This window comes from Odontesthes bonariensis, chromosome 12, assembly GCF_027942865.1.
Source record: "Odontesthes bonariensis isolate fOdoBon6 chromosome 12, fOdoBon6.hap1, whole genome shotgun sequence".
Taxonomy (NCBI): domain Eukaryota; kingdom Metazoa; phylum Chordata; class Actinopteri; order Atheriniformes; family Atherinopsidae; genus Odontesthes; species Odontesthes bonariensis.
The window spans coordinates 15,793,284-15,812,364 of record NC_134517.1 but is presented as its reverse complement, the minus strand read 5'-3'; the positions used below and the strand labels follow the sequence as shown (position 1 = coordinate 15,812,364).

Here is a 19,081-nt window from a genome sequence, read left to right as displayed (position 1 = left end):
CTGTCAAAATGAATAAGCAGAGGGACAGAGCCATGAATTCAAACAGGGCTCTTTATGAATGAAACTATCACAAAGATCTTTAAGACATATAACCTCCACCATCTGACAGACAGTGTTGTTTTTCAGTCACATGATTATGTCCCACTGCCCTATTCTCTCAATTACACTTTAAAGACACACAAAGTACTGTGCTGCAGCAGATGTAAAACCTACAGAGGAATACAAGCACACTGAAAATAGCATTGACCTTTTTTTTTTTTTTTTTTTCCAAACAACAGCTTGAAACATGACTCGCACGAGGACACGTGTGCTCTGTAATACTGTACAGTGCCAAAGTTCCTTCTGAAGTTTCAACTATTTTCAGCAATTAATGAAGTTTCAACAATTGATTGAGGCGTGAATAGATCGCAGGGTGGTTCAGTCAAAGTAGAGTCAAAATATAAGAGGATCTCAAATCTGTAAATGGCTGGGATGGGCATCAAATTTTAAGTGCCGACATTTTACAAGGCAAACAAGACAAAACTTACTTGACTGTTACTCTTGTAGACAAGTCTTGAAGATCTCCTGGGTGAAAGAGCTGGGCCTCCCTTAGTCCGAGCTTCCCGCAGGCCTTGAGGAAGACGTTGAGGTTGTCCTGGACAGAGAACAAAGCAGGGATGAGGGCTGTCCACCTTCTGAGGCAAAGAATAATCACTCAAGAATTCTCTGGCAGGGATGCAGCCTACAACTGATTGCTTCCAAAGTTCATGTCACCAGGGAGCCGAAGCGGACAGGGAGGAGCGTGTGTGCAGCAAATGAGAAGTGACATACACACACAAATACACATGTAAGAGGCTGCCTGACAGGGTCTGTGTGACAGAAGCACAGCCACCTGTGGGCCGGCTTAGGGTGGGGACAAAACCAAACCAGGAAGAATGACATCAGAGTCCCACCCAACCTGCCATGCAAGTGCAAAAGTGACGCACACAGTCAGCACGCTGCCTTCCGTCTTCTTCTCACACCCTGAAACTGCGCCCTCCCCTCCCTGCCAAGCCTCTTACTCGAGAATACCTGTGGAATCTGTAGGGTGGTGGAGTATTTTGGATACATTTGGTTGCCATGAAACATGAGGCTGGGTGACAGAAACTGACAAATATTTCCCCCGAAGCAACTCAAGAGAACATGGGAGGGGAGGGACGGTTTCTCTTCCCGCACCGTGCCATTTTGTTTCACATTCCATGAAGTTTATCTTTGTGCACATGAGTTACACAGATGTGTGAGTGCAATGTAGATCTATAAATGTACACACAGCTCATGCATTTAAAACAAATCTCCAACCACAGAAGCCTCGTTCCTTTTTGGTGTTATGATTTTTCCAGTTGTAATCCCTACCGCCTTTTTTTTTGGTAAGTCTCTATTTCCCATTGGGACACCGCTGCTTTAAAGGGTTTTTTCATGTGATCACGCATGGTTTCAGCATGGGCTGGAATAATTAAGGGGTAGCTATTTCTATATTTAAATGGCAAACATGCTTATTAACAAATGGTTGAGGAGAGCTGACCTCTCAATACTGAGATCCCTTGCTTGTTTGTCCCTTAGCAGCACTTTGAAGGCTCTAGGTCAAGGGTCTTCAACGTTTTACAGGCCAGGGACCCCCAAACTGATGGAGAGTTGGAGCAGGGACCCCCTACTATTTATATGGCATACAATTGTGTTTTATATTTAACGGGGCCTAGTGCCGTGTATAAACATAGGTCCTCTGTTATTGTACATTCAATACTAAGCTATTCAAATAATACACAGGTTAATATATTCATGTTTTTATTTTAAACATGTGCAAGGTACAGGGTGGCCGTGCCACTGCCTTTTATAAACAAACATCTTGCATACAACACTGAGCTATTCAAATAATCCACAGATTTTAACTTTAACCCCCTGGAGTCTAAGGCCTTTTCAGAGACTTTGAGGCAGTTGTCACCACCTTGACATTTTCAAGTATTTCAACTAACTGTAAACATCAATGCAAAAGTGACACATATGGTTGTATTCGGAAAAGCCTAACAAAAAACAATATGAGAGTGAAGTGAATGTAATACAAACAAGTTTTATTTAAATTGAGGGGAAACACAACTGTACAAAAAAACAAGTTTTAGAGGTCTTCAAACAGTGCAAGAAAACACACTATAAATGTATCTAGCCAAGACTTTTGAAGGTTGAACCTTGTAAACAAAAGTGTTGGCTGCATAAAAGTAAAAAGTGCAGTTAGAAATGTTTTTTTGTTTTCACACAAACTGTAAAAAAGTAATTCTGACTCCAGGCATTGTCTCTGAGAGTTGAATACAAATTAGATGGGTGTGTAACACCCCTGATTCCCCCCACCCCACCCCCCTGTCACTCTCCATGTGATAAATGTCTGTCACTGGCAGGACATTGCTGCCTTCCCCCACATGCTGGCTGAATGGGGTGTGTTCTCACCTGTGAATAGCCACTCAATCACCTGGTACTTTACATGTGAATAGCGATAGGTGTGACCTAGGAAGCTGCTGCAGTCTGAGACTACAGAAAATCCAAAGATTTCTGTTCACTCTCTTTAAAAAGGGCCACCTATATAATTTATTTTAATATATATATATTTGAAAACTAGAAGTTTCAAGGTTTTTAATGGTGTCACTTATATGTTTCAATGACAAAAACTCACAGAGTTACAGATGTGTTTTTGGAAATGTGTAAAAAAATCCCGCCGGCGGGATTTAGACTGTTTGCATGTAGATGGGACAATGAATCCTCAAACCATTTGTGGATGGCACATGTTTGCACACAATTTGTGAGAAAAAACTGTTTGGGAAAAAAAAAAAAAAAAATTTTTAAATGTTTATTTTTTTTTTTAAAAATCGTCTAATCAACCAAAGATTTCGCGACCCCCCTGCAGTACCTCCACGGACCCCCTGGGGGTCGCGGACCCCCTGTTGAAGACCTCTGCTCTAGGTGACTGAGTCCTTCCCCCTCCAACCTGCTGTATGGAAGCGGTAGCGGTGTCTCTCCTAATGCATCATGGCATTGCTGATTTCCCTCTGCTCTTCACTGTCTTGATAGTACAAATAAACACCGTTTTTTTTTTCAGATTGATACAGATCAGGACCCACTCCGTTAAGTTTTCTCAGACTTCTTGTCTCCCATCATTTGTCCTCGCAAAAGGTCTTTCACGTCTACATTTCTTTGACACAAAATTTATGACCGTCATTCAGTACAGCATGTACGCAGTCAGAAATAACGAAGCACGTGTGACATTTCGCGTGCTTTGCCTCTACTCAAGCATGCTCACTAAAAGGGTTGTACAAACAGCACAAAACCTTTTAAACTATCTTAATACGGTTTGCATTTTGTAAATGTTAGGTTGATGTTACAGTTACTCACCCCTCCTTTGAATTACACTCCAGCCATTACTAATTCACACCGGAAATTTTTTTTTTGAGAGAAATATATTGTGGCCATGACAAACTCTATTATCTCCTACCCTAAAAAGGAAATGGATCTGGTAAAGCCTGGAAATGCTGATACTAAAAGCTTAATTTGTTTTCCACCAAAGCATATGGACTTGGAACACAAAATCTGCTTATAATTACAACAACTTTACGAGGCAATCCTTCAGTTTAGCGAAGGTTAGAGAATATTTGTCTTGGTTCAATAAGGAAAGAATGTGCAGTTACATAAATCCTAAACCTAAACACATGTATTGGCCTTTTACTCAAATGATCCACAATCCTAAACTATCCGATGCCACAACTCGAAGTAAAATGTAAATTAAAAACAAAATACAAGTGTTTTTTTAAACAATCTAAACCCTATATTTGAATAAAAAGTTAAACAAAGGCAATATATCGCATGCTAGAATAGATAGGGACATGTTTACCATTTTTGTTGCATCACCTCTACGCTTAAAAACACCAGTTGCTATAATTAGGAAAGCTGAATATTATAATATATATATATATATATATATATATATCAAGCTATATATGTATATATATAGCTTGATTAGATGATTTCAGCTCCCCAACAGTTTGGAACCTCCTCCGTTAAATTTCATGTTTTGTAATGCATCAAATGTTCAAAAGCTCATTGAGTTGCAGGCGGGAAAATGTTTCCCTCCACTCTTTGCTCGTAGAGCCATGATTCTGCAATACGTGCAGAAGGTGGTTTGGCATTTTGTTGCTGAAATAAGCAAGACCTTCCCTGAAAAGAGACATCTTGATCGTGGCACATGGTGCTCAGAGGCCCATATATGTTGTTCGGAATTATTGGTGCCTTCGTTGATGTACAAGTTATTTATGCGATGCGCACTACAGCATACTTAGACCATCCCGGATTCATCGGGCCAGAGGGCGGTTTTCACCTTTACCTCAGTGCATCTTAAATAAGCCTGGCCCAGGGAAAGCAGCGGCAGTTTCTGGACATTGTGTTTTTTTGCTTGTATCTATAGATGTACTGATAAGCTGCTGTATTTACTGACAAACAGTTGTGTTTCTGAGCCCATGCAGTGCTGCCTGATACAGAATCGTATCTACCTTCAATGCAGTGTTGCCCGAGAGGCTAAAGATCACAAGCATTCAAAATTGGTCTTCAACTTTGTCACTTCAATAAAGAGCTTTCCCTGAATCTTTTAGTGACATTATGTACTTTAGATGATGAAATGCCCAAACGCTTTGTGATTTAAAGGTACATTCCTTTTTACGGCTAATCAGGGTCAGAGTGCTGAACAGTTGAGTCTATCAGGAGTATTGTCAGACTTTTTTGGATAGTTCCAATAATCCAATAAGGCTTCTTTTTCCAACAAAGATTTAAAAGATAGTTTGTGTGGTTGTGCTTTTGGGATGATACGTTGGGCAGCCACTGAGTTGGAGAGCAACACTAATATTCTTCAAAGGAGAAAAATTGTGGCAGGCAATGGTTTGATGCAAAAGTGATGTGGCATGAAATTCACTGTAGTGTTCACTCAAGCTGCTGGGGCATTTGTGATGTTTGTATTGATTTAGGTGCCAAAAATGTGCTCTTCTTTTTTTTTTTTTTTTTTACCAGAGGTGAGACATGGACCAGTGGAGAGGTCAGCAACTTTCATGTCAACGCAGACCCAGATATGGATAGTGGATTTCTATTTTTAAATTTAGTTTTGGTGAATCTATGCAGTCCGGGGCTACTTTCGTTCGACATATGCTACTGGCACCAAAAGTAAACTAAGGGAAAAAAAAAAAAAAGAAGATATTTCCCAGTTTATGGTTCCGTTTTCAGTTCTATAAATCACTTTATTGATTTGCGAATCATCGCATTCTGCTAAAATCTAGATTTGAAACAACACTTCTTTGTTAACTGCATTGTAATCAAGAATCTAACCGTGTTTAGACATAAAACCGACGGAGAACACTGAATTTTGTAGTCTCAGTTTTAATGAAAATCTTATAAAGGATCTCCAACCGTGGGGCTTAGCATGTAAAACACATATAAAATGATACGTAATAGCTTTAGAAATGAATGGCATTTAACTGCAAAGAGCATTAAAACAGTCAGTCCCAGAACACACATAATGATGTTAAAGGAATGTTATACTGACTTGTGCCTGCACATAATCCCGCTAAATATGCTGTACCCATCCAGCAGCCTCTAATCCTCTCATGCAGACTTGAGGATCCCCGAGTTAAGCACTTCACACCATAAAACAGGCGGTGTCTGATAAAGCATAAAAAGATCTTCATCCTCACATGGTCACATTGTAGTCTCTCGTTTTCTTTCACTCTACTCTACCCTCATGTGACTCCTGGCAATGCTTTAAACAGCTAAAAGCTATGGTTAAAATATCAGGCTACATATTACGAAATTCTGAGACAATAAACAAGGAGGAGATGGAATACTCGGAAAACGGGACCGCTCCTCAAGCAGGTCAAATAAAGATCCTTAGTGTCCTATAAGTCAAATCCAGTCATAACATGCACCCATACAACACAAACACAATAACAAAACATGGACAAATGCCTGTCTTTGCAAAGATTATTACACAGACATTTAGATGAGTAAAGACACCCCCAGGGCCATTGAAATTCCTTGTTTATCTCCTTCCCTTGGTACCTCAACTCACAGAGGAGTTGGTGTATGCGGCACCATACCAATTACTGTGTATTTATAGTGGGCAGAGACCGATGGAGGCTGGACCTGCCCAGCACCGCTAAAAGCAGAACCAGGCCCAAACCGGGGTGCCATGACCCAAACCCGCAGCTCACTGAATGCTCAGCAACAGGCAGAGAAGTGTGCTGACATGAAAAAAATTCCCTTGGACACAAGTGAAACCAAAGAAAAGGCCCAGGTCTGGAGCCAGTGTTGCTAAATATTCTGCAAAACCAGAGGTTTATGTTTTTTTTCCCCCCCTCCCTCATCCCTCTAAAGGCTTTTTTCTCTGCCAGAACTAGAAGCTGGTATCGATTTAGAGAAGTGAAAATCGTTCAGATAGCAACACTTAAGGACTATTATGGTAGAAAATGTTCATATTTGAGTGCTAATGAGGCATGTTAGCAAAGAGCCTTTAATTCAGCAGGGATTAAAGCCATACTGAATCTACATTACAATCTGAAAAAGCCCCTACAACTTTGTCCACTGCATTTTACTTCCCCTTTTCAGAATTCAGTGGTAAAAATACAACATTTTCCAGTTTATTCTTCTCCCGCGTCATCCAGCTGGGATGGATACCATATACTAAGAGAAACAATATGTAATATTCCTGGCAAAGGAAACAAATACATAAACATATCTGCCAGACTTTTTGACTGCGTTGAGAGAAAAAAGCTTTTCTCACAGCACAGTGAGAGTGAATGATGTTTGTTGGGAGAGACTTCCACTTCTCCGCATGTGGTTGGCAGTAACTGGTAGCCCCAGGCCAACCAGAAGCCTTCGCATTTGCAGGAAAAATTTATGATCAGGTGGTTTCAGGTTTGTGTCCAAGTCTCAGAAATACCACACATGTGCTACTGATGGGGGAGATACTCATTACATCAGCAGGTGCCCAGCCAATTCTGTGAGTAACGTCGAACAACACATGGCAGGACATCTCGTTAATGTCACAACACAGATATGATAGGACGCTAGTGTTTAGTGTTCATTTTGAGATCATTTTACAGTCAACTTGTCATTGTTAAACATGTTCAGTGTTAAAGAGCCTACTGGCACACTCGCTTCGGTTACGGTTCTCTATAATTCCACTAGACAGCTGGACCCAATTACTCCTACAAAAGAGAGCCTTGCGAGGGATGGGTTTATGATAGGTTTTTTAAACCTCTACTTCCAAAGAACTTGTTTGCTGACACTCCCAAAACATCCATCTCAAGAAAGCCAACGTGGTCCAAAAAGACTGGACTGAAAGATGCTTGAATGTGGGAGACTGTCTGGCAACACCGACTCAACAGCAGGTTTTTCAGAAACCAATTTCTGCCTGATGTGTCTGACGTTCATCATCACTCGATCAAATAAAACCAATTATCATACCGGCACAAAGGCTTTTTGTCTTGACTGAACACAGCCTCAAGCATGGAGGAGATCATATTTAGGATGCACTCAAATGCTGCCAGCACCCTTTCAAGCTGCTCCTCGTTCACTGAACTTATTAGCACGGATGGATATGAGGATCGACAAGTCACTGAGGCAAACACTTTCCTCTCGCTGGCAGCCAAGCCGCAGACCTGTCACCATTCAGCTCTGCTGAACCTCAAACAGCTCCTTTTCATATCTTGAACAGATACTTCACAACAGATGTTTCCCAACATTATAAAAAAAGTTTTAAATACAAGCAAAGGTGAGCCTTTCCAGATATGTGCAAGGACCTGTTTGAAAGACAATCGACTGACTGAAAAGAGAAGAGGACTTACCAGTCCAGCAATAGGTGTTGGCAGCCGGTTAACCCTTTTGATGATGCCGGGCTTGATCTTGTTGATTAGACTGCGAGTAAAAAAGAAGAGAAGGAGAACATCAGGGGAAGCGAGGGGAGAAGTGAAAGGACTTGGTTGGCCACTGGCTACAAAAGACTGAACAAGACTTGTTGCAAAGTCCCGGTGTTGTGCGTTTACAACTTGGTTTAATGGTGGCCACCTGGCTTCAGTTTAGTAAATCACCAGTGCTGCAACATGTTGTAAACAAACTGGGCTGTCTGCCTCTAAAGCGTACCCTCCACTTCTGAAACAATCTCAGACAAACCTTGAATAACCACATGTAAGCTCAGGAAGCCCTAATGGTTAAAAGGTAGAGGCTGATGGGTTTTTTGGTGTCATTGAAAGTGCTTCGAAACAAATTTATAGTCCAAGAGGTGGTAAAACAAACCACAAGTTGACGATGGTGATCATTTTAAAAACTGCCATCTTCCCGGAGTAAAAGTTGTGATATCACTGTGTAGGAACAATTTGCTACAGTTAGTTACAGTGTTGTACTGCTGGGATAGGCTCCAGACCCCCCGCGACCCGACTGACGGATTCAGTGGGTATAGAAAATGGATGGATGGGTAGTTACAGTGTTGCATTTACATATACAAATATTTAAGGACTCGCATTAAAATACATTTAAAGCCCATTTTTTCACATTTGCTTTTTAATTATTTTTTTAATTTTAGTTTGGAAAACAGTTTTGTTCAAGTTAGTTTTCGAGTATTTGACAGTTTTTCTTGTGTTTATTCAGTTTTTCAATACAAACTTTCAATACAATAAGCGCTTAATCAATTCAAATAACAGACCACCAATAGAGCAGGTGGAGCCGTACAAAGTAGGTGCAGAGGTGCATGTAAGGGCATGTTAGATGTGTTAGAGTGTTGGAGGTGTCAGGAAAGGAGTTGATGAACAGCTTCCTTGAGATAGCGAGGGATGCCACTGCTCTGATAGCATTTGGTACCTTGGTCCGTCATTGGAACCGCAAATAAACACTCTGAATTGAGACCGTTTTGGGCGAAGGGATGTGATAATGGGATGATGTTCGAAAGGGATCATAAGCCTCTATGACTGAGTTTAAATGACTGAATGCAGACCCCGCAGTCACTCTGTAAGCAAACAATGGTCACTTGAATATAATATGGGTAGCAAAGGGCAGCCAGATAAGTTCAATGAGTGCTGGAGTTATAGGTGTCCCTTTTGGCTGTTCAAACACTAGATGCAATGCTGCATCATCTGTAGGGTAGAAGAGTGTTGAGTTGAAGAGATAACCGTGACCTTTATGGAGGGTTGGGTTTTATAGTGAGTCAGAAAGGGCCTCATCTTTATTATGTTCGAAAGAGGAAAGTGACATGACTAAGAAAACAAATGCAACATTGTCGAGAAAAGACAACTGGTCATTACTCATGAAACCCAGTTTTTTTGCAACCACTGTTAGAGGGACAGCCAGGGAGAAGAGGGACTTTTAATGTTGGTATAGTGATAGAGTGACTGGATGGGATGAGCAATAAATCAGTCTCAGACAGGTTTAGTTAAAGGTGGACATGTCAGAAAAAGAAACTACAACGTTTATACCTAGTTTTAGTCTTCAGTTCATCATTAGTTGATGAAGCTGAAACAAATGATTTTCATCATCAAACAATAAGACGACTGTCTTCAGAGCTGTGATTACTGTGACACAGTGAAAAGGCACATAAATTTAGGTAATCAAACGTCTCCAAAACCTAAAGGCATCCGACTTATTGAAACGCAAGACATTAAATCAGCCACAAAGTCTTCCTTTGGGAAGCTGGAACAATCAAAATATCTGTTTCCCAATCCCCCAAACATGGTTAATCAATGAACACATTTACTGATTCAATCTCTGATCAACTTATTACTTCACCAACTAATAGCGGAACAAACTGTCAAATAAAGCAGGAGTGCTCTGATCTCTATGGCAAGTTATCGGGTAACGATCTTTCTTGTTCTATCAAGATCTAGATCAGTTGTGTAAAGTAATAAAAAAGTGCAACTACAGCACCCCACAATAACTAAAGCTCAACATGAGGTGAAACGATTTCTTCAGGCTGCAGACTGTAGGCGGATGGGATGGGCTGACAATAGATGTAAAGAAAGAATGTAAGGGGCACTTGGGTTCATGTAAGTCATTTAACAGTGAAACAATAGAGCCTCATGAGATAACACACACTTAAAGCTAAGTAGGATATAATCATGTGTGTGACCGACACTAAACATTCCTTTCCTAGCAAGAAGCTGTGATAACCACAACACAATGGCAACCAAGGCTGTGTTTCTAGGTGAAGGTGATTTAATCTGTCTTCCTCTTCCTCGTGCTGAAAAAACACAGCTCTCGAAAGAAAGTGACCGTTTTGTTCTCCAAGATTAAGTAAACACTGGAGTCAGGCACAAATGAGCGGAGTGTAGAAACGCTTCTTTGAACAGATGCCAATAGAGGTTTGGAAGATTCTGCATCGGCCGCTGGCAATTACAGCCTCCTGCTGATATGTGCAAATCACACCACTGTGTCCATCTAGCAGTTTGGTCACTCACTCACACATAACACACACCCTTGATCTATGAAAAGATACCGTTCCACAACTCTTACAGTAGAAGACCAGTTAATCAATGGATAAACAAATGTTGCATGGATAAATTTACTCCTCTAACTCATCAAAACTCTTGATGCACTCAAGCTGATGAGTGCATCAATGAGAAAGCAGTATACTGTAACTCTTCACTGTGGTTTCAGCGGCAAGTTTACCATTCACTACATGGCTTCTTATTAAAGTAAGGATGGCCCAATCCACAGATCTGTAACATGTGTCAAGCAGACAACACAACTCCTCTTAAAATAGATCACACCACTCGAACAAGACACTACAGGGAAAACCTGACAATGATAACAGCAAATAACTACATAATACAGTCTGCATCACGCTGTCTGGAAACACTGGATCACTTGATGTGACTAACAAATAAACAGGGACCTGGCAGGGGGTCTGCCTGGGAAATATCAGTAACACTTACGTAGGAGTCCAGACCAGGAGGAGAGCAGAGGGATTCCTTCTGAAAGACTGGCTTAGGAGAGGTGCCTGGGAAAAGCAGGGTACTTACTCACACAACAGAACGCCATTCTCCAGCGCTGATCGGAAGTCGTTGCTCCCAAATTTTTTCTTGGTTACTGCCTGGAAAAAAAAAAAAAAAAAAGAGAAAAGAAAAGCGACAAAAGAACAGTGAGCAAAACAGCGAGAAGGGTTGGGTGAGGAGAGGAGGCGTGTGGTGGGTTGACTGTGAAGAGGGGTGGGGAGGCTACAGAAGAAAGGTAGGATGTTGAGAACAGTAGCAGAGGAAGTCAGAGGTATTTCCTTCTGAGTTCCTACACCGTCTCTGTGGGGTAGAGTTGAGCACAATTCTTCAGGTATTCCGCAGGAGGTCCCAAGTGGCTTAGTTCTTCCTACTTTAGTGCCGAAAGCTGCTGGTAAACAGGAGAGCTGTGTTAAAACTGTGCCGAAGCCGGGCTGCACAAGCTGCGAAGGCTATAGGAGCATCTGGAGCACTGCAGTAACACAGCTCTGTGTTATAGTCTCATGCCTTTCCCATGATCTCAAACCACCGCTGCAGAAACACCAAGAGCCATTATGTAAGCAAAGGCACTCACTGCATGCATGACCGGCAGTCTTATACGTACACTTAAACACATGCACATATACAGTACAGAGAAAGAAATAAACAACAGCCTTGATTTTTTTTTTATCATGAAGCTTGTCATACATTCTATGTAGCTGCTCCTTTATGCAGCTTGTATTTCTTCTACAAGGAAACATTACTAACATTTTTCCATGTTTTATGTTGGAGCTGTAAGTTTGTTATCAGATATCACATTCATGCTGTTAGCCACTCCTTAACTGAACTTCCTGCTCTGTTCAGCTCGACGGTTTCTCCATCAAATACTTGACCTGCCTGTATCTAAAGCTGCTAAATCCAACATAGATACTCTATACCACGAGATCTGCACAATCCTTTATATATGCGATTAAACTGCATCTGGATGACATTAAAATGCATGGGTTTAGACAAAAGTGTATGGAAGTATAACAGCTTTGCACTCTAAATAAAAGTAGTAAGTGAAACAGTTCTAATATGCCTTTTCTCTTGTCCAGCTGACTAACTTTGAAAAGGAACAGAAGAATCTGCGAACCAGCACCTAATCCGACAGATTGTTGGATGCGTGTGTCTTCTCTTTGAGTTTAAGTGATCCAACTTTCCAAAATACAGTTAACGGAAGTCCGTTTAGGATATGCTGCTAGATTATCCCTGAACACTTCAACAAAAAACTGGGCAGAAAACCTCTCTGACAGAGCTTATGACTGCACTGTTTCATGACTGTTTAATGTGGTTTTACTCCTATACATGTGGTGTAAATTCACAACCAAAGTCATGTTAGGGCACTTACAAAAAAAAAAGGAGTCAAGTTCAATTAAAGTTCAGTTTGAGGGAGCATCATTTAGGAGTTCATCATACTAAAAACGAGGTTTCATTCATGAGGATACAGCGGATATAAAGACAAATAGGTTATGAACCATTAACGCACTGAGAGCTTCATTACCCTCACGTACACTATTGTGACACATTTTTTGTGTTATTTAAAAAATAAACAAAAAAACACTTAGTTATCATTTAACATTTTCAAAGTGCATTTTTTTTTTACACAACAAGTGATACTGGTATTAGTATAACAGAAGAGTATGTTGTTAGCATGGCAGTATGTTATTCGTCCACTCCTCGTTTAGCACCGTCCATTGAAAGCAGTTACATTTTTGGAGCGCTGTCATTTATGAGTGCTCGGAAAACCCCAAAAAACGTTTGATGGGATTAAGGTGCGGAATTCCTCCGGGGCCAAGAAAGAAGCCGAATATTGTTCTCTGCAATATCTTTCAGACCTTGAGCCACCTGTGGGCTCTGTTGGCACTGTCACGTTGAGACACGGCACCTCGTCCGATGCGCCGGATGAAAGGTTGAACTCTCTGCACTGTTTCATCACTTTCGGCATTCGAGATTTCCTCCAATAAGTCAAAGGTCAACGCCTGGAGCGGCAGTAACGTCAGTCAGCTGCATGCTTTCTCTTCAGAGAAAGCGAAAACGGGCCGAAGGGGCCCCGACATTTGTAAATGTGGTGGCATCAGTGCCGCACTGTGAGTAAATACTCCGTGTATGGTCCAAGTTTGTTTCGTCTTCCATCATTAGCGGGTCAGCAGAAGTTTATGATGGCTGACGTATGTGTCGCAAGTTCATTTGTTGCCCCTGATAAGTGTTAGACACACTTGGCTGATATAGCCAGGGTCCATCTACAACAGTTCCACTTACATGAGAAAAAAAAGTTGCTCCAATCACACACAACAGGAGACAGGTATCTGTTTATCTAGGCTAGTTTCACGCATACTAACGGCTTTGTCGTTCTGTGGTTCTTGTCGGCCATTACATCGTTTAGTCAAGTGAGATAGATTTAATCTTTTGGTCCTTTTATAGCTCTGAAACACAGAATTTTCAGGGGTGGTAAAAGGGTTTGTCAACTCACTTGAGGAGTAAGCACTGCTCAACCAGGGACGAGTGAGTTAGTAAAAACGTGGTCTTTAAAAATGTGACTTAATAAGGGTTTGATTCGTGAGTAAAACTATATTTACATTTTCTAAAGGGCAGATGAGCTCAAATATTACACTGTAAGAGTAAGTAAGGGATCAAAAACCTACGCTCACACGGTCAGACGCAAAGCAAAACAAGTCGGGCAAGTCTAACCAACCACATTCATACGGTCACACATCTGACATATGGTCAGATGTGCCCCGCTTTTGGCCTTTTGTCCAATCTTCTATGAAAAGGAAAAGGGACAAAAGCTGAGACGTCAAGCTGACATGAAAAGCTAAGCACAGGGCATCATTGTGGACAGGACAAGGAGAAACCACAACAATTTGAAAGAATGGAAGCCACTATTATTATTTTCAAACAATTGGCATTACACCTCACAACACACCCTGGGCAACCTGAGATGGCAAAGCCTCAAATACTCATCATTCCGAGAGCATTAGACTACGGAAGCCGAGCGGACGTGGTACGTATAAACTTTTTTCTGATGGTTTTCTCGAGATAACAAGATAATTTAGCGATGGTTTTCGAGATCACGAGATGACTATCTTTTCTTGAACGCTCATGATCAGTTTCTCAGTGTTCTTAAAGCCTTTCCAAGAACGGACTCAAGCTGAAAATGTCAGATTTTGGAGAACCCAACATAGATCAACACATCAGATTTTACTTCTGTCAAGGTCTAACAGGCTGAAATTGCAATTTATTTGTCTTGTAGAGGTATCTTTCATATCAGCCCACGTCATTTAATGAGACGGCTGGCTCGAATGCAGCTCAATAGGCTTTTACACCCAAGTGATTCTGCTGATATAGTCAACTTCATCATTGACCAGCTGAGGGGACTAGGCCGTCTCCATGGTTACAGAATGATGCACGAGAGTTATTCAGTTTTCAATGAAAGGGGGGTAAAAATTAGCCTGGGTGCCAGCCGAACTTAGCCCCGCCCATAAAAGTTTTGGTCGGGAAGTTCGGTCTGGCTCTGCTCAGTTGGGAAATCATTATGCCCGACCAAGAATTGGTCGGACCAATCAGATTGCCAGGGCGGGCTTTATACGATGATGGACAGATGATCAACAGGGACATTATCGACTACGTCACTAAAGAGCTGAACACGGCTGCCGCTGGAGAGCTAGGGCGTGTAGATTCTGGCATCGAGTCTGTTCTACAGGATCTCCACATTGCATTCATTTTGAAAGACGAACAGAGGAACGCGATAAAGGCTTTTATCGATAGAAAAGATGTTTTTGCCGTCCTTCCTACAACAAGTGTGTGTCGCTTAATCTACGTCACATACTACGTTGCTCTGATTGGTTGTAGGTCTATCCAATTGAGCGAAGAGGCATTTTTTCTCCTGGTTCGGTTGAAACACGCCCCATACTCAAATCTCTATTGAGCGGTATCAGACTCACATTCTGACTAGAATCGTGAGTATGACGTAGTCAGGCTAGGTAAAAATGGGTACACCTTTGCCAGAAATACATATAAACACATATAAACAGGGGCGGACTGGGGAGAAAAAATGGCCCCGAAAACCATTGGTAAATCAACCTGTTATCTCGAGAAAACCATCAGAAAAAAGTCTGCTCTCGGCTTCCGTATTAGACCACGCTGTGGAAGATGAATTCGATTGAAGTTCTCACACGCTTGTGGTTTTTCTGTGTTTGCACAACTGGATCGAGCCATTACAGGGGGCAGATACATGTTTTGTTTACAAAACATGCCGAGCTCCTTGGCCTGCTCCTTTTTTCATTGACAAAATTCTAACAATAACCAGATGCTGAAAGCACAAAAAACAAACAGGAACACAGACTGACACGCGAAGCAGCAAACACACACACACACACACACACACACACACACACACACACACACACGCGCGTTTGCACGGAGCGAAAAACAACATTGCAATGCGGTGTAATCAGTCAGGTGCCGGCTTTGGCAGATGAAATCCTGACCCCTGCTGTTCCATAGATGTGGGGGCAGCAACTGGGATTCACATTCATGCAAATAAACAATACAGCAGGAAACGGAACAGTAAATGTGATTCCATCTTTCATGCCATTTCCAAAGGGTGTGATGATGGTATCATTTCCCCCCCTCACAATTTCTTCTCAAACCTCCATCAGCCAATCAGAATGAATGAATAGGGCTATTAAAATATCATCTCCCAACCCAAGTGTGGGGCCCACCTTGACACTAGCACTAAGTTAGATGTAACAGAATACCATTTCCTTCCAATGTCACTATTAGGGGAATTTACTCCACAAATATCAAACCTGTGATGGGTTTTTAAATTTTTTTTTTTTAATTAATTCTCCCGTTGAACCTGCTGTGTGGGATCATAGCTGTGTTCCGGAACAACATGCCGCCACACTGATTTTAACGGGAAAATTGGAGGCAGGAGTATAGACTTTTTCAAAAACAGCTTGCCTTCCTGAAAAATCCACCTTCGCTCCCCTCAAGAATGTGCTGCTGATAAGTCGGAGCGAAGTTCCAGTAAAAGACAGAAATGTGGTTCTCAAGAGTTTATTGCGGGTTATGAAAGAGCTCCGATACTTGTGTGGAATTAATTACTGTTATTGCAGTGACCCAAGAACGGTATCTTGGTTGGAGCATAAATAATCTGAGGGTCCATAACCGCAGTTACTGTTTATTCATGCGGGGCACTGAGGCAAAGCTTCAGCCCCCCCCACTAACCCTTCAAAAATGCTTTGTCCTGATTGCACATGATTGACGTATGGGTCACTGGAGGGCAAATGGGACAATATTCCAATATCTCAGGGATATTTCTGACTGAAGAAAAACATACAACTGTGGGAGCCATCAGCATCGCCCCCGTCGACATACAGTAACAGAGGTACGCTGACGTGTGCTTTAAGTGAATGACTTCTGGTGTCAAGGCCTGCTTCATGTCAATCCAGCTGAATGCACGGGGCCCTCCGTTCTAATTGCATTCTGTCCAAACAGTCAAAAGATCCAGAGTGGGGGCCGGAGTGAGTTGACCAATAAATCAGTCCAGCCTCAAAGCTTCTAGTAGGGCAAACAATGCAGCAGCAGGAGTGTTGGCTGCCAAACCACCACCCAGTTAACTTACTGAAATACACTTTAGAAATGAAAATAAATAAATAAATAAAAAATTCACATGTCTAAAGTCAGTGATCAACCCACAGGATAACCATTGTTATCGGGAGTACTTTGCAGCAAAGAAAATCATTCACAGAACGTGGATCGTGTTCAGTCTGATTTTAAAGGTAAACATGTTTCAGTTAAAATCTTGAGTAGCAGTTTTCCACAGCTCAGCTCACCAGGAAAGCTTCCATTCCACTCCTCTCTAGGTAATTACCAATAAGGAGCAAAAACTGAAAAAAAAAAAAAAACCTAATGAGACTTAAACCTGCACGTTCCTACATTCTAAATAGGCCCTTTCTGACACAACTCCCAAAAGTGTAGAATAATCTTTCCTCAGCATACACCAAAACAACAAGGAAGCTTGGACTGGGTTGAGTATTGCATGACTGCAACAACAGGATTAGTAACAAAACCTGAAGAAATTAATCGGATAGGGTTACCTTAGAACATCTGCTTTGTTCGTGACAATGTGAAACAATGAGTCACGCTTCTCAACTAGACACACACACACGCAAAGCCGTAACATGAAAACTAGTGTTGAAATCTTGCACAGATTATAGCTTGTGCTGCTACCTGACCTAAAAGGCAGACAGACAGCCGCAGTGAAGCTCGGCTTCAAACCTGCTTCAAGAGGAATTTTGAGTCATCTGGGTAAGACCTGCAGGCACTGTGAGAAAAAACACGTCATTCAATCAGTGTAAACAGAAGAGTTGGCACCAAAACTGTCATGGTGTATCTGATCTGGTAACCTGGGCATGGGATTATTATTTTTTTGACGTTTTAACCCTCCGTCGTCATGCAGGCACTGGAGTCTGCGTTCTGATGATGTGAGAACGTAGCAGTTTCTTACGCTCGTGTCTCCTGAGCTAGTTTATTATTTTTTGTTTAGGTTTTGGTTTTTGAGGTGCTTAGGATCATTATCCTCTTGTAGAAACCACGGTCTTTTCATCTTAAGCTTCCTTCGAGTTGTTATGATTGCCTCCAGAACTTGTTGGCACTGGGTTTAATCTTTTTTTCCTCCACTAAATCACAGAAATATTCCACAAACCGCAACACAAAGCGGACTCAATCCACCTCTGTGCTTTAGATGTTCTTCGCAAACTTTTGATGTTGGATAACTCAATAGTTGCTTATGCTGCTGATTCCTTCCTTGGTACAAGGAGTCAGAGTATCTAAACTTTGAATTTTGCATCACCTAAACCTCCCTAACGAGAACTATGAGCGAGCTACAGACATTGCAAGCTGATCTAGGGGTGCAAGACCTGGGCAAGTTATGCGAGAAGTATTGATCAAATATAATATAATGTATCATATTAAATAATCTGGAGACCAGTTCATTTTGTGATCACCGTTCACAGTAGCAGAAATGTGTGTGTATGTAAATAAGAATCACCGAAACAATCCAAATCTAACACTTCACTGCTTCACCATTCATACGTGAAATTGCATAAACGCGTCCACTTGTTACTTATTGTCATAACAGTCTCACTTGGCAGCTTTCAATGAACAGGAGGCTCCATTATACCAGCACGCCCTGTGGCTGCAGGACGCAGCACCCTGTGCTGACAGCCCAGCGGCTCTGGGGGGGCCCATGTTCACAGCCATGGCAGCTAATGCAGGAATGTGTTCATGTGACAGGCTCCAGACCATTTAGTCTAGTTTTTAACAACACCACCTACCTCGCCATGCACACATGCCTCTGTTTAAAAATGCTGTGAAGCCAGGGAGCTTGTTAATCATTCAGTGGCAGAATTCAACAGCTGAGGGGAGAGAAAAAAAAAACAACTCTCTCTTTTCAAGGGAAACCGTTGCCCTCGTGCCAGAGTGCGTTTTCTTGTTGTCCTTTTCGATCCTCCGTGCCAAAAGTCTCGTACGGGTCTTTTTTTGGACGCCACACGGAGGCCTTCACCTCCACCTTCTCGTTCAGCCCATTTTCCTGCCCCCACCACCCCACCCCAGGCCGAGCCACCACAATGGGCCAGTGTGCAAACGCGAGAGAGGGACACTGATGTCACATCGAAAGCATTCAGATTCACCCTTCATGAAATTAGAACAATATTTGTTTAGTTACAGCCATGCAGCAGCTCCACGCCACCATGCTGGGAAGAGAATTTGTGAGAAAAAAAATTGACCCGCTTGTTAAGAGAGAGAGAGAGAGAGAAAAAGGGAGTCAGAGTTTGGCTGGAGGTGGGGTGGAAACTTTACATAATATGGCATTTTAGAAAATGAAATGAAGGCTGTTGAAACTTCTGGTGGATGTTTTTGTTGTTGTTGTTGAAACAAAGGAGGACACAAACTGGATAAAAACAAAAATGCTCTATTTCTTTTCCTCAGAGAAAAGTATCGCTTAAAAATATCCAGAATATATCAATATGCGCTACGAT

General features: G+C 41.8%; 1 protein-coding gene across 10 annotated transcripts in view; it reads right to left on the bottom strand.

Annotated features, from left to right (window-relative positions):
• Positions 1-19,081, bottom strand: part of lmo7a (LIM domain 7a) — a 52,557-nt gene that overhangs the window by 32,798 nt on the left and 678 nt on the right. For all 10 annotated transcript variants that reach the window (XM_075479257.1, XM_075479258.1, XM_075479247.1 and 7 more), the window contains exons 2-4: positions 11,046-11,116; positions 7,884-7,953; positions 528-634 (exon numbers count right to left, since the gene is read on the bottom strand). In XM_075479257.1, coding sequence (XP_075335372.1) covers positions 528-634; positions 7,884-7,953; positions 11,046-11,116 — 248 coding nt within the window. The remainder of the gene's footprint in view (positions 1-527; positions 635-7,883; positions 7,954-11,045; positions 11,117-19,081) is intronic.